This window comes from Rhamphochromis sp. 'chilingali' (assembly GCF_963969265.1).
Source record: "Rhamphochromis sp. 'chilingali' genome assembly, chromosome: 6".
In the NCBI taxonomy this organism is placed as follows: domain Eukaryota; kingdom Metazoa; phylum Chordata; class Actinopteri; order Cichliformes; family Cichlidae; genus Rhamphochromis; species Rhamphochromis sp. 'chilingali'.
The window spans coordinates 28,529,347-28,543,526 of NC_137933.1; the positions used below are offsets into that span (position 1 = coordinate 28,529,347).

A 14,180-nucleotide genomic window follows, 5' to 3' on the forward strand; every position below is an offset into this window, starting at 1 on the left:
GCAGCTAAAAGTGATAAACAAACCCCTCCACTACTACCAACCAGATCAATATCTCAGATATTTACTTGATGCTATACTATGATCTCAGTTATACTTATTAAAAAGAAAACACAAAATAATTGTAAATTGAAACTGGCAAAAGAAAATCGTAATGAGGTCATCTCTAATAAATACTGGTTTTCATGTGACTTGTTGAACCTACCCGAAGGAGTGACAATGGGAACGGCCATATCTTGTGGTTTTGCCTCTAATGTCTGGCCCAAAGCCCAGTGACTCAGAATTGAGCCTCTAGAGTTGTGGGCACGAACTCTGTACTGATAGTAGCTGAAGGGCTGAAGAGCAGGACTCGCGTCAAAAAATTCAAGAGGCCCACTAGACCAGATGAAAACCAGCAGCTCCTCCTCTGTTCCTAATGGACGCCTAAGAGAAAATAAACACTTGTATTAGCTTTTCATCAGTTTCCTTTAAATACTTTCATACTATATACACCTCATTAAAAATTTAAATATTAAATTTTTTGGTGATGTTTCTTTTTTTTAAATTAAACATCAACTATATCAAATCAATTTTAATTTTGCACATATTTACGTCAGTTTTCTAAAGATAAAGACACTAAGTTTGTGTGGAATTCAAATAAAAAATGGATCATCACATCTTAAACACTCTGTATAAGCCATGAGCTGATGCAAGCACCCTGATGTCTTTGGTAAGCCCATTTGTCTGATTACGTAGGGTTTCAGGTGTGTGCATGAGAGACAGAAAGAGAGAGATTTTCCTGTTTTATCCAAGTCCCTGTCTGCCTGAGTCTGATCATGCCAGATGTGTCACTGAGTGTGTGTGTGTACTGCTATGCTAATGTGTGTTTCCTGAGGACTTAAAGGGCTTAGTCTGGTCTGACCCTGCATACAGATCACAAACTCTTTGGTCAACAAGCAGACCACGACCTTCAGCATGTATTAATGATGCACATTCACACACACCTACACACACACACACACGGTTACAATAAATAGAGTTTTAAGTAGACATTTATCTGAAAGTATAATCACTAAAACTTTTATCCATTACTGCATAGAAAGGCAAATATGTATATTGTTATGTATCTTATATGTAATAATCGTATGTGATACATGTGTGCTACTTCTGGTTCAACAGTTTGAATTGGTACTCTGAGCACATGAACACAGTGTAGGTATGAGAATGTGAAAAAAAAGCCTTGCATGTGGCTTCTGCATGTTCTTGTGTTTTAATCATAGATCCACCAGCAGGACTTGAAATCTGATTCTATTTTATGTGATACATTTATGGGAACATATAGAAAATTCAGAAGGGTTTAAAAAACTCGAATACCACTATAACACTATAACGTGATAAAGTCACTTTAGGTGTAAGTACTGATGATACTGGCGAAGAGTCGATATATAGAACAATGACATGCCTCAAAAATGCACTGTACACTTTTTCAACTTACAAGACTACCTTTGGACAAAGCACAGTCTCATAGCACAACTACATCCTAATACCGAAGGAGAAAAGAACAGGTATTTATAAGAAGGCAAAGCCAGGCCATATGTCTCAGTGTACTATATTTGTTCATCTGTTACCTGTATATATGGTAGGAGGTGATGAGTCCATTTGGTTTCTTGGGGGCTGACCAGTGAATCTCCAGAACATTGGCTTCACTTGCCTTTACTTTGGGGGGCAGCAGATTTTCTGGGGTGGCCTCTAAAGTCCGCACAAAGACACCATCTCCTACTCCACAGCCCTCTATATGAAACAAAACAATCAGAAATAATTCTGGTACATGGTTAGAGACACAACAGCAAACACCTTAACTAAGTAAAATGGCCATAAAGTTTTTATCAATCTACCTGATCGGTACTTCATGCACTTAAAAAATATATACCTATCTGACAGGCTTGCACTCTTATGTAGTAAATAGTGAAAGGCTTTAGATCTGTCACAGTGAGGTGCAGGTCTTGTCCAGCATGCTGTATTATTGCATCTTCACTCCCTGGATTTAACAGGATGTTGTAGTTCACAGACTGGCTGTTATTTAGTTGACCTGTGCAAAGAGAAACAATATGATAACCTTTAGGTGGTTATGTCATTTACTGGGATAGATTTATAAGAAAAAAAGAAGAAAAAAATATTCTGAGAACTTTTTTCGCTGTTTTTTCCCCAATTTTTTCTGAAGTTTTGGCTTTACAATCCCAGCACTGTGGGCCTTAGAACCAGACAAAAACACACAAATGTATACATACAGATAACACTCACACGCCCATACACACATGCCCCTGGACTTTGTTAATATTCTCACAGGAGGTTTTTCCATAATTCAGGCCAACTGTATTGTGATGGGTTATTCAACATTCATGAACTCTGGATATCTCGAGAACGAACTGATTACCAGACAAATGAAAGACTTCAATTATTCACCCCCCAACTCACATATGCACACACAAACCTTTGCACACACATCTCTGACTTCAGCACATTCAGGTTTTTAAATGGACACACTTTGAGGTAAGACACCTTCACATAATACACACATGTGCGTGGAGGTGTTTATGTGTGAGCGATAATGGCGTGATAATGCCGTAAAGGTTTAATTCAAAACCTATCACTTGCATTATCATCTTGTATTTAACACACACGGTGTACACACACACATACAATTCATGCATGTTCTCTTCCATACAGCTAAAAGCCTGCATTCAATACATTTTCTCACACACACATGCACGCACATACAGGCACCAACACCGCGATGGAGAAATTGATCCTCGAGTAAATGCCTTTTTAATAGCCATAAGTCAGTGCTTTGGCAGTCAGTGTATGCATTTGAAGACATGAACACAGGTGCATGTACACAGACACATACACACACACACTGTCAAGAGACTCAGGTATGCACACACACCCATGCACACACAAGACGAAAACACTCCAGACTCTGGGCTCAGGGAGTTAACCAAGCGTGAGAACCCAGCCGATATTTCCTCACCTTTAAAATCAACCCATAATGACGATAGAATAGGCCTGCCTATGGAAATATCTTGCAATGGTGCACACAAACACACACACGCACACACATTCACGCATGCACATACACAATGAAATACGTATAAAGTTGCATAAATAAACACAGACAAAAATATACAAAAACAAAAGACACACAAACCCACACACACTACTAAGTGAAGTGTCTTTGCTAGTTGGCCCTTTAAGCGGTTTCTGAGATAGGAAATCAGCCTAATGAGAGAGTAATAGTCAATGATAGATGGGTTAGGGCAGACAATCACTGCCCCATAAGCATGAAACTCAGCCCTATGTGTATGCTCATGTATGCCTGTGTATGTGCCCAGGTCTTGAGAGGCCAGAAGGTGAGTACTCAGAGCTTTTTTGTGGGTGTGAGCCACCCTTTTTCTGATTTCATGAAACAATACCTTTAATGTCCCTTGTAAAGAAAGCTAGCACTTAAATTCACTGCACTAAAGAATCACGAGTTGTAACAAGCTAAGCATGGTTTCTGAGTTGGAATGTCTAAAAAATATAAATAGTATTTCCAAGGAGCAAATTTAAATATACAAATGATAGAGAACAACTAGAACTTAAAATAAACGTCTAATCTTTGACACCATTCTGAGTGAAATAACTTAATACACTCTACAGAAAATCACTTAGGGCCATCCAGCCTTTCATCCATCCATGTGTCCTTTCATTCAGATTGCTACTTACCAGGAGGGGACCAGGCAAGAGATATGGAGTAGGGGCCTGACACTGTCACATTGTGCGGCGGTGGGATCCCAGAGGGGCATGAGACTGGTGTTTGTATAACATATTTGTCACTCACACCAGTCCCACCCCCCGTACTAGCCTCCAGCTCATACAAGTACCTAAATAGATAGTGGGGCAAAGAAGGGTGTGGAGAAAGCAACACAGACATTACAGTGTAAGGCTGATATACCATAACATTTCTTAGCATTTGTCAGTATATGACCTGAAATTTGTTTACTTTATGTATTCCCATACATCAAGTATTCAAGTGTATTTATCTACTAAGCAACTTCCACTTTGCAACATTTCTATTTGTACTTTTCTTCCATCTGTGGCAGTGATCTTTTGTCCTTTATAAGCATCCAATCAACTCAAGTCTTACTCACATGCTACAAAACATACTACATGGTTGTTCATTTGCATCTACTTAGCGATGCGGTGCATGTTGTGCAGTAGAAGAAAATTACAGCCAGAACAAACTTTGGATAGTTCAGCTGCCCTGCATTTTTATAATGAAAATCAGCCCAGCTGTGCAAACGCAATGGTCTCACTGATGTACAACAAAATCTCTGCTCATAGTAAATCAGTGTGAAGCCACAATTGAAGTGGAAAATTCTGTGGATGATCTACTAACAGTACAAATCTGTTAACATTAAAGCAAATGCAACCTGTTCATTTCAATAATGACCAGTGCAATCTACTAAGAGCAGCACAAATTAACAAAGAGCCACGAACAAACACAACTCATGAACCGAGCATATCGCTAATCTCCTAACACCACAGGGGCAATTTGTTACTTTTAATATGACAAACGTAAGTGTAGGTTTTATTCTCAGGAAACAGCATGCAAGTGCAGTCTAAGGAGAAGCATTTTTATGTGGTAGAACTGGAGGCATTAGCAGAAGAATGTAAGACTTTTATTAAAACACTGCTTGCTAAGAGGACTTATAAGCCTTATAACATGTAATAAAGGCCTCCTTCACACCTTGGTTTAAAGCAGAGACCAATTGATGAGATGACTGATATCTGATAATGTGCTTCTCGGACACATCAAAAATCGAAAAAAATTTGCACAAGTAGTGCAAAGTCTCTCTTTTACCACGCCTTCTCTCTTCTCAGAGTCATACCTCTTTCTAGCAAGAACTACCACACCCATATGGAGCACAAGACAAGTTAAAATATACTTTTGGGCTGAAGGAAGAAGAAAGTTGAAAAGCCAGAAGGACTGCTGGATACCAAATCCTGAAAATCACAGTGAATCGCAGTTTGTTTCAGTACTCTTCTCCCCAATGTTTCTAGTCACAAATGGAAAACCTCTACTAATGTATATGCAATATGACCAGCCCTTAATTATCCTGATAATATCATCTCAACTATTTTTTTGAGTTAAGCCTATTGATTTCATCTTACTAGATTATGAACTTCATAAGAAAATCTGTGCTCTGTATGTTCAGACCAACAGGAAATTTGTCATCACATGCATTATTTTCTTCATCTTCATCTAGTAAGTCAAATGTGCAAATATTTTTTATTAAGTCCACAAGTATTTGTTTGGTTACAGTAGAGATATTTGAAGGAAGTAGCTTATTTTAGCCGATTTCTTATTTGCGAGAGGTCACCACAGCTTTTTACATTCGATGCCTCGATTTCGATTTGATATGCAAGGGGATGTTTTGGGTGACTGGCTAAACTACTACACTATGAAGCCAATTCAGAAATGGAAGATAAAAAAATAATAAATAAATTATAAATATCAATAAAAAACAAAAAAATACAAACATGAAGGTTAAAAGTTGTAATAAATATATTGATTAAACTACATAAACAACAAACTCTATAAAGAAGAAAGGCTAGCAAAGTTTAGTTTTCAACGCTTTAAAGGTTCTATTTATCTGTAATAACTATCATTGTGCTGTTCTTCACATTTGTTATACACCTTTGCTCTCTCGATTTCATTTGTCTCGCTGCCGCTCGCGACCCACTCTCTACTTCTTTTGACAATGACATCATAAGATAGATTTCCCTTTTAAGAGCGTGTGGCTGGTTGGTGCTAAAGCCTACATTAGCTGTGTAAGTGGGCCACCATTTAGCATTAAAAGCCTTTAATTTGCTATAAACTCTAGCACACATGTGTTAATAGGCAGCGGGTGTTGGGTTATTGTTCCTGTACAGAGCATTTTAAACAGGAGGCCATTAGTGCCTCTGCACTGGGTTAGAACGCACTCAGGAAAAGGTATTAAAACTACTCATATGTTACTCTCACAGATGCACACACACACAAAACATAAATAAATGTGGCTCACTGAGACACACCGACTATGTCAAGGAGAGATAGAAAGACAGAGGGACAGAAATCCTGAGAGGAAGAGAGTGAAGAAGAGACTGAGAGTGATGGAGAGGGAGAATTTTATGATGGCATAAGGTTTCAGTGGGAGAATGAAGTTAAACACTTCATCACTGGAAGATATTTACTTAAATGTAAACAGCGCCTTGGGATATCAAAAGTAAAATTGTGTGTGTGTGGAGAAGGTAATCGGTCAGTGAGGCATTTGCATCTGTTTGGCTGTGAATCTGGTTCTGTGTGTGTGTGTGTGTGTGTGTGTGTGTGTGTGTGTGTGTGTGTGTGTGTGTGTGTGTGTGTGTGTGTGTGAGTGTGTCCTGCGGGGCCAGCCAGAGGGAATAGGTTAATTCTCTCGTCATCTTAGACACTTCCTGGGCTGCTGAAGCAAAGTGACAGCTAATCAACATTGTCATAAATAATCAATGGCCACTTTGAGCAGTCTCACGCACGTACACACGCACACACACACACACACAAAGTCATGTGAGCGTGCGCACTTGCACATGCACACACAAGTCTGTCTGGATAATGGGGCCGGTGCTCCCTGTGTAATTCTTGGCGCAGGGCTAAATTGGGAAAAGAAGGGGAAGAGGAAGGGAATGAGGTAAGAAGGAAAGGATAGGAGGGGAGGGAGGGTGAGAAGGAAGAGAAAGGAATCAGAAGCGAGACAAGCGATGAGAAGCGAAGGGTCGGAGCAGGTATGCCTCCTGGCAGACTATCTGGAATTAAGGAAAATTAAACGTCACACACACATACAGTGCTATCTTCTTTCGCTCTTCTTTCTCTTTCACTCACACATAGAGGAGATTGGAGTACTGCAGGGTGTTATCCCAGGAATTCTATTTGGGGTAAGGAGAAATTGTCTTGGGAGAGAGAAGCTCGAGGAGAAACAGGAGAGTCAAAATAATAGGGAGTGGAAGGTATCGTTCCCATATTTAAAACAGAACATCCGCACTGGAAAAAAGACATGGATTAATAAAGGTTAAATGAAAATAAACAGATAAACAAAATCAACGCTTCACTGCTGTCTGCAAGCATAAGCCAGATCTGATTCGTGATTTTAATTTGTGTGCGTGGCAATGTTTGCATCAGTCATTGGCATGTCAAATATTTGCTCATTAAATGACACAAACAGACATGTGCAGAGTGCAGTCCTGAGAGAGGCGTGGATTGGGCGATAGGAATGCTTTTAAATTAGGGTGATCCACGTATAAAGACACAAACGCGGTGATGATTAATTGTGAAGCTGCATGTCAAGTGTTTTTGTATGTATGACGTCTACATGGACACACGTTTTTATATTCCTGCATGTATAAATGAGCGCGAGTTCATCCTCTTTACCTGCGATTTGGCAAGAGTCCAGTGTCCGTAAAATTCCGGTCACGGTGGTCTCCGGTAAAAATAGTTTGACTGTCTCTGTTCAGCCTGTACTGGGAGATGTGTCCATTAGGTTGGGATGGCTCATCCCAGTACAGCTCCACTGCAGATGTGTTTATTACTAGGTGTCTGCGCTTCGACCACACACCTGGAGTATAAAAAAAGAAAAGAAGAACAAATGAGAGCCTCCTTAAATAATTAATTTGCATCTATAATTAGTCAGCAGTCCTACTTCTGTTCCAAAAAAGTAAATAGCATCACTTTGTGTAGAGAAACCAGGCTGTTTATTAAAGCTTATTGTTCGTTAACTAAGGGCACTGTTTGTTTAACAAGTAAAGCACTGAAATGCTATGCACAATATATATGATCAAATTATAATTTCACGACTTAAAATGAGCAACACTGATGGTTCAAAATCTAGTTTTTTATCAGCTTAAATATTTTGTCCATATATTCAGTCCAACTACCAAGATTGGTATATTTAAGATGATGAAAGACTACGTAAGAATGAGACACAAGCATAAGTGCAAGGAAATGTGAGCCCAAAAAACAAGAAATAGTAGCTCCAAATAAAAGAAATAAGGAGACTGGACAAATGTACAACAAACAATAGCTTAAAAAGTGCAGAAAAGAGAAAAAAATCCTATTTAAATAGAAAAGAAATAGCAGGAAATCTAAGAGAAGAGATGTGCAATGCATTTCAAGAAGAATCAAGAATCAAAAAAAAAAAAAAAATCAAATAAACAACAACAACAAACTTCAACGATATAAAGTGTCCACACTTGATACAATGAAAAAGCCAAAAGCTAAAGGGTTTACGAAATACTGCACAGTGAGGAAGCACAGGGGACAACTAATTAGATGCAGAAATCAGAGCAGAAAAAAGAGCATAGATGTAAAGAAGAAATCAAAAAGAGACAAGGTACACTGTAAAAACAAAAATACTAAAAGTCAGACATACTTCATTTCAGTATTTATTAAAATTATAACAAGCTGTGATATTGTTCTGTGTCAAACAACAAAAAATATCCAACCATTGGGTTGTAAATTAGACATACATTTGAAAAATACATTTGAAATACTAGAGGATTTGTGTGTGTGTGTGTGTGTGTGTGTGTGTGTGTGTGTGTGTGTGTGTGCACACGCGTGTGCGTATACCAGCAGGCTTGGCTTGCAGGGTGCATCCTGTGGATGGTAAGCTGGCTCCACATCCCACAGACGTACAGGCCACAAGCACAAAACTATACTCTGTGTATGGCTGCAAACCTGTAACACACAGATATGTGTGAGCATGTGCTAAAATCAATGCCTTAGTAAACCCATGTCCACATTTTTAAACATTTTCCCATTTTAATAAACTGCACATTTGCAACAAAAAATGAAATCCACAAATATAAACTGAGAGGGATAAAGTGGGTAAGAAGGGAAACAGTAAACTGGAAAACAGGGAGAATGGAACAGGGAAAGAAAAAAGGGAATGCTTGCTCAGATGATATCACTCATTTTCTTCCTGACTGTTTTTTCTCCCTCTCTCTCCCTCTGTTCTTTCCACACTCTCTCAATGGATGGATCCATATCTGTCGGTGTTAAATTATGCATGCCATAACTCAATAATGAAACAACGTAAAGATGGGAAGCCGCGGAACTGACACGGGATAGGACCGGCCCAACGCTGTAATGTCATCAGCTTTTGATCTATGATAATTATGATACCTCTGTATGCGTTTAGGCTACTGTGTCCAGACATGATTTATTTATAGGCACCTGCTATGCAGTCTAAAAGAAATCACATCGCGACTGAGTGGTCCTTTAGCTGCAACCACAGGAAATCAGCTTTTATAATAGGATTTAAAAAGTAGAAGCAAATGTAAAAATCCTCCACGTACCTAAACAAAGTTCTTTTTCCTACTCTTTGGAAACCTGTTTTTCCTTCAGATATATTTCCTGCCTGATTGCTGATGTAAGGTGCGAGTGTGAGGATGAATGCAAATCCTAAGTGTTGACATTGGGGGTTGACTGGATGTTTTATGGTCATTCACTTAGCTGACAGCATACAACAGCTTGCAAATCAAATCCAAAGGAAAATGAAAGAACTAAAATGACTTTATTTCAAAAGGATGACTGCATAATGTAGTGTGCTGAATTCTTTATTTGCACGTTATTTTAGGTGAGGAAGAATTGATTTAATATCATTTGTCATTAAAAGTGTTTTTATAGTAATAAACATCTATACAATTTATTTAGTAATCCCATTTATTACAATATTACAAATGCATTTAGAGTCAGAAATAACCGAATCATAACTTTTTCCATGGAAAGATTTAAAATTTCTTGTAGTAAAAGGAGCGATATGTGTATGATTAATACGAAAGTTCAAAGACAACTCTATAAACTAATGATGCAGATATTACAATTAAACTACACAAAGATTAAATCTGTAATTTAGTAGAAATAATGTTTAAATAAACATCTTTTTGTTGTGATTTTGTTGATAATCAAAATCTGTCTCCAACTGTGTATATTTGGAGGGTGAGAGAAAGAAAGAGAAACCTTACTGTGTATCCCAGCTGCTGTATGCATTACAATACAATACCCACCCAGTGTTGACTACATACAGAAAAGAAAATGTGCACCAACACACACACACACACACACACACACACACACACACACACACACACACACACACACACACACACACACACACACACACACACACACACACACACACACACAGTGGAAGCCTTCACCGCGTCTTCCTCACGTCTCTTTCTACTACTTACCCTGCTTAACATGCTTCGCAGCCTGCCACGCTTAACCCAAGCTCTAATCAATGTGTCTGTGTGCCAATGTTCTCGCAATGTTGCCCTGTGTTTGGGTTAAATAAAGGAAATCTGCCAGCCATACGAAAGAACCAGGGCCGAAGCGTAAGGTTCTGTTACACTATTTAACTGTGCAACTAAGCGTGTGTATCTGCATGTGTGCACTCTACCATAGTAAATGATATCTACGGTGCCAATGATGTCATTTGTCGCAACGCTGAAAAAAAACGGTAACCTTTTGCTACATTTTTTCACACACAAACAGATGCGGTCTGCCTACATGAGCTAAAAATTGTAACAATTTACGGCAGACCATGAGGAGAGAACTTTCTGTTGGCGTGGTGTTGGCTTCAGAGGTAACAAAATGTCTCACAAGTTCATCAGAATTCTCAAGTTTTGCCTATTAATTACAGCCTATTATCGTGCCATGAAGGAGTGTGGAGTGATCGGAGAACGTGTTGTGAAAACGAATGAATCAATTCCACCCTTGAACGTAAACAATTACAAAGTCTAGCATCACTTGACTCTCTTGTTCCTTCTTCCATTTTCTATATAAGGCAAAAATAAGTGCAGATGCACTTGTCATTTCATAGATTTGCATGTGCACATACATTTAAACCTAAAGAAGAACCCCTTTGATGTTTCTTGCTATGTTTTAAATTAGCTATAACTCTGGTCCTGAAGAGGGCAGTGTTGATCTGCTGGAGAAACGATGGCATGTCTGCGCATACTGGTGTGTGCGCATACTTGTATGCATGTGTGTGTAGCCATGCATGCGCTCGAGTGCTTGATTATGGAAAGACAGAGAAAGCTTCAATCATTATAGCAGTGATCACTAGGAAGTGAAAAACAGGTGGAGGGGGTCTGGATGCGAGAAGCCAGCGGCTCACTGACAAAGAGTAGTTCCTGTCGTCGTAAGAGTTGGACACACTGGGTGTTTGTGTTTGAGGGAAACGCAGACTAAGAGACGCTGGAAGTAAGATAGAGAGTTGGTGTTCGAGCAAAATGTCAAGGAGAGAGACTGGACGTGTGAAAGAGAGCAAACAAGTGACACAAATGTGAGACTGCTGTTGGGTGTGTGTGTTGCAGTAAAAATAACTGATTGAAAACGGCATTTTATTGACAGGTTGCCATTCTCTGTTTGCATTAGAGAATATGATAGGATGATGGGCGCAGGCCGCAATACCATGCCTGTCACCTGATACAGAGAGAAAGAGAGAGACTGAGAGAGCGGGGGTGGTGGGGATTGAAAAGTGAAAGAGTAGATGCAGAGAAAGTGGAAAAACCAAACAGGAAAATCGCAGAAGAAAGAAATGCAAGGACGGCTGAGAAGGAATTTAAAGAGAGAAAAAGAGAGAGAGCGTGGTGGTACAACAAAACTTGAGACTGGAAAGAAAAACAAATTATCATGGGAAAGAAAAAAGAGTTGATGCAGAGAATGAAAGAAAAGAGAGCGCAAAAGAGAGGAGGGAGAGAAGAGAGCTTTGATAACACCTCTCCTAAATAATTAAGAATTTGACTTCCTGTCTGTGGCTCCCTAATGCAGAGACCGTCTGGGATGGAACAGTGAGATCAGGTTCTCACTCTCTCTGTCTCTCACACACACACACACACACACACACACACACACACACACACACACACACACACACACACACACACACACACACACACACACACACACACACACACACACTCCATCATGGAGTTTTATTGGCATTAATTAACATAGCTTAGAGTGAATGTTGAAACATACATTCATTTTGCTTGATTATCTTTTGATTATTGGTTTGTCTCTTGATCCGAGTCAGTACTCTGACTTTACTTAACTGTGCCTTTCTTTTATTAAGTAAACACCAACAAAAGAAAAACAGAGAAGCAGCATCGAGCCACTCAGCATCTGAATAAATCAACAGTATCTAAAAGAATCTTTCCACAATTTCCCTCATATAATTATTCTTAACTTCTTGAGAAGGTTATAGTGTGTTGCTGCTAAATGGCTTGATCGAACACTTTCTGCATACTATAACAATGAGACTTCTGAGACATATTCGGCATTTAAACAAAGGTACTTCGGTGTCTACGTACTTGTACCTATAGCGCGTACCAGTCACAGAGTGGACTGTGAGGAAAATGCATTAATAAATAAAAGAACATACTCTATTCCCTGCAGTTCTGAATTAATAACGAGCCTACAAAAGACCAATTAAACACATGATTAATGCCATAATCTATATAATTGCAGGCAATAATTCATTGTGAGCTAATGATAGCAATACTTAATATTGATTCACATGGGGTGTCTTTGTACAGTTGTACTTAATTCTCTCTATAAAGTGTCACTTTTTAAAACAGCTCTGGATGCCATTAATGCAAGTCTGTTTGTTGCTTTTCCTGTGGCAAAAAAGGATAAACAAGAAATGGGGGAAGTCGCTTTTTTTCTATAATTTTAATTTCTGTCATCATAGTGGTTTATTAGACTCACGGTGCTGTTATTCAGTGCTCCACTTTATCACGGTGAAGATTTTTCTGCAAGCAAACAAAAAATTCCTAAAATGTCTGATATATATGTATGTATATATATATGTGTATTTTAAGCCAAAAGGGTGACGCTTTGGGCAACAAATACATCTCAGAATTTTTGTATCTTAATTCAAAAGCAACAGGTACAAGCAGCTGGAATGAATTTGAACTTGACTGTTTTTAAAAAAAAGCTCACATGGAAGTTTTCATTTGAGCTTTCATTGATAAATGTACACCTCTCATACCAAAATAATAAGAGAGGCCATTTTTGGTCTGAGGAATTCATCAGATCCAGTTACAATCCTGCATAAAAAAAGATTTAAAATCGTAAGTGTTGTAGCTAAAAAAAAAAAGCAGTTTCTGTGGTTTCAGTGAGCGTGTGTGTGACAAAGATCCTGAAGTGTCTGTCTGACAGTGGTGAGATGCAGAGAAGATGAATAATAGCGTATTAAACATTAAGGATGAGGGAATAGCACAGCAATTATTTCTGTTCATATTTCACTGAAAACACTTAGATTCGCCCATCCATCTTTTTATCTGTTTCACTCCTTCCTCTGTTTCTCCTTCACTCCCTTTTAAAACATGTCACTCCTCGGATCCTTTCTCTCTTCAGTCTTCTGTTAATTTTTTTTTCTGTTGAACATCTTTGCCTCAGTCTTCCTTGAACTCACCGTTTCGCTTTTTCTATATTAGTTTTTGCTTAGTTACAAAGTAAAACATTTTAAGCCTGTCTGTTTATGACTGGCTGAAGATTAGTCCATACAGGATAATAAGGACAAAATAAAACAAAACTCAAAGCTTTACACAAGAATAATAATAATAAAAAAGATAATAATAATAATAATAATACCAAATGAAATATACAAGTTAACCTGAAATATGAACAAATACATGAAAACTATTTTAAAGCTATTTGTAGCCTGAAAAATGTTTAGATTCTGTTCAGATTTTTTGGTGGAGATGTCAGAGAGACAATGCTGAGGAAACTATTCAGTATTACAGACAATACATCTCATTCCCTGCACACCACACTGTGGAGTAATATGAAAGGAGGAGTTTGTTTCTACCAGCGACCAGCACTTTGTTCAGCTCCTCCTCCTTCTGTAAGAGTCAGTGATATCTGTAACACTGGATATCATTTATCTCACTATCCCTGTTATATCCCCTTCTCGTTATAACAGGCCACTTTATTTTTTCATGTGCAATAATTACTGTTATAACTTTAGCTCATCTGAGTATTTCTAGGATTTTCCCACACAACCATCTCTAGGGTTTTACAGAGAATGATCCGAAAAGAGAAAATATCCAGTCAGCGGCAGTCCTCTGGGTGAAAATGT

At 38.5% G+C, this 14,180-nt stretch overlaps 1 protein-coding gene across 1 annotated transcript in view; it reads right to left on the reverse strand.

Moving 5' to 3' along the window:
* The window catches only part of ush2a (Usher syndrome 2A (autosomal recessive, mild)), a 227,024-nt gene that overhangs the window by 26,159 nt on the left and 186,685 nt on the right, over positions 1 to 14,180 (reverse strand). The window contains exons 68-73 of the mRNA XM_080885054.1: positions 8,657 to 8,764; positions 7,463 to 7,646; positions 3,742 to 3,899; positions 1,907 to 2,065; positions 1,605 to 1,767; positions 203 to 420 (exon numbers count right to left, since the gene is read on the reverse strand). Coding sequence (XP_080741180.1) covers positions 203 to 420; positions 1,605 to 1,767; positions 1,907 to 2,065; positions 3,742 to 3,899; positions 7,463 to 7,646; positions 8,657 to 8,764 — 990 coding nt within the window. The remainder of the gene's footprint in view (positions 1 to 202; positions 421 to 1,604; positions 1,768 to 1,906; positions 2,066 to 3,741; positions 3,900 to 7,462; positions 7,647 to 8,656; positions 8,765 to 14,180) is intronic.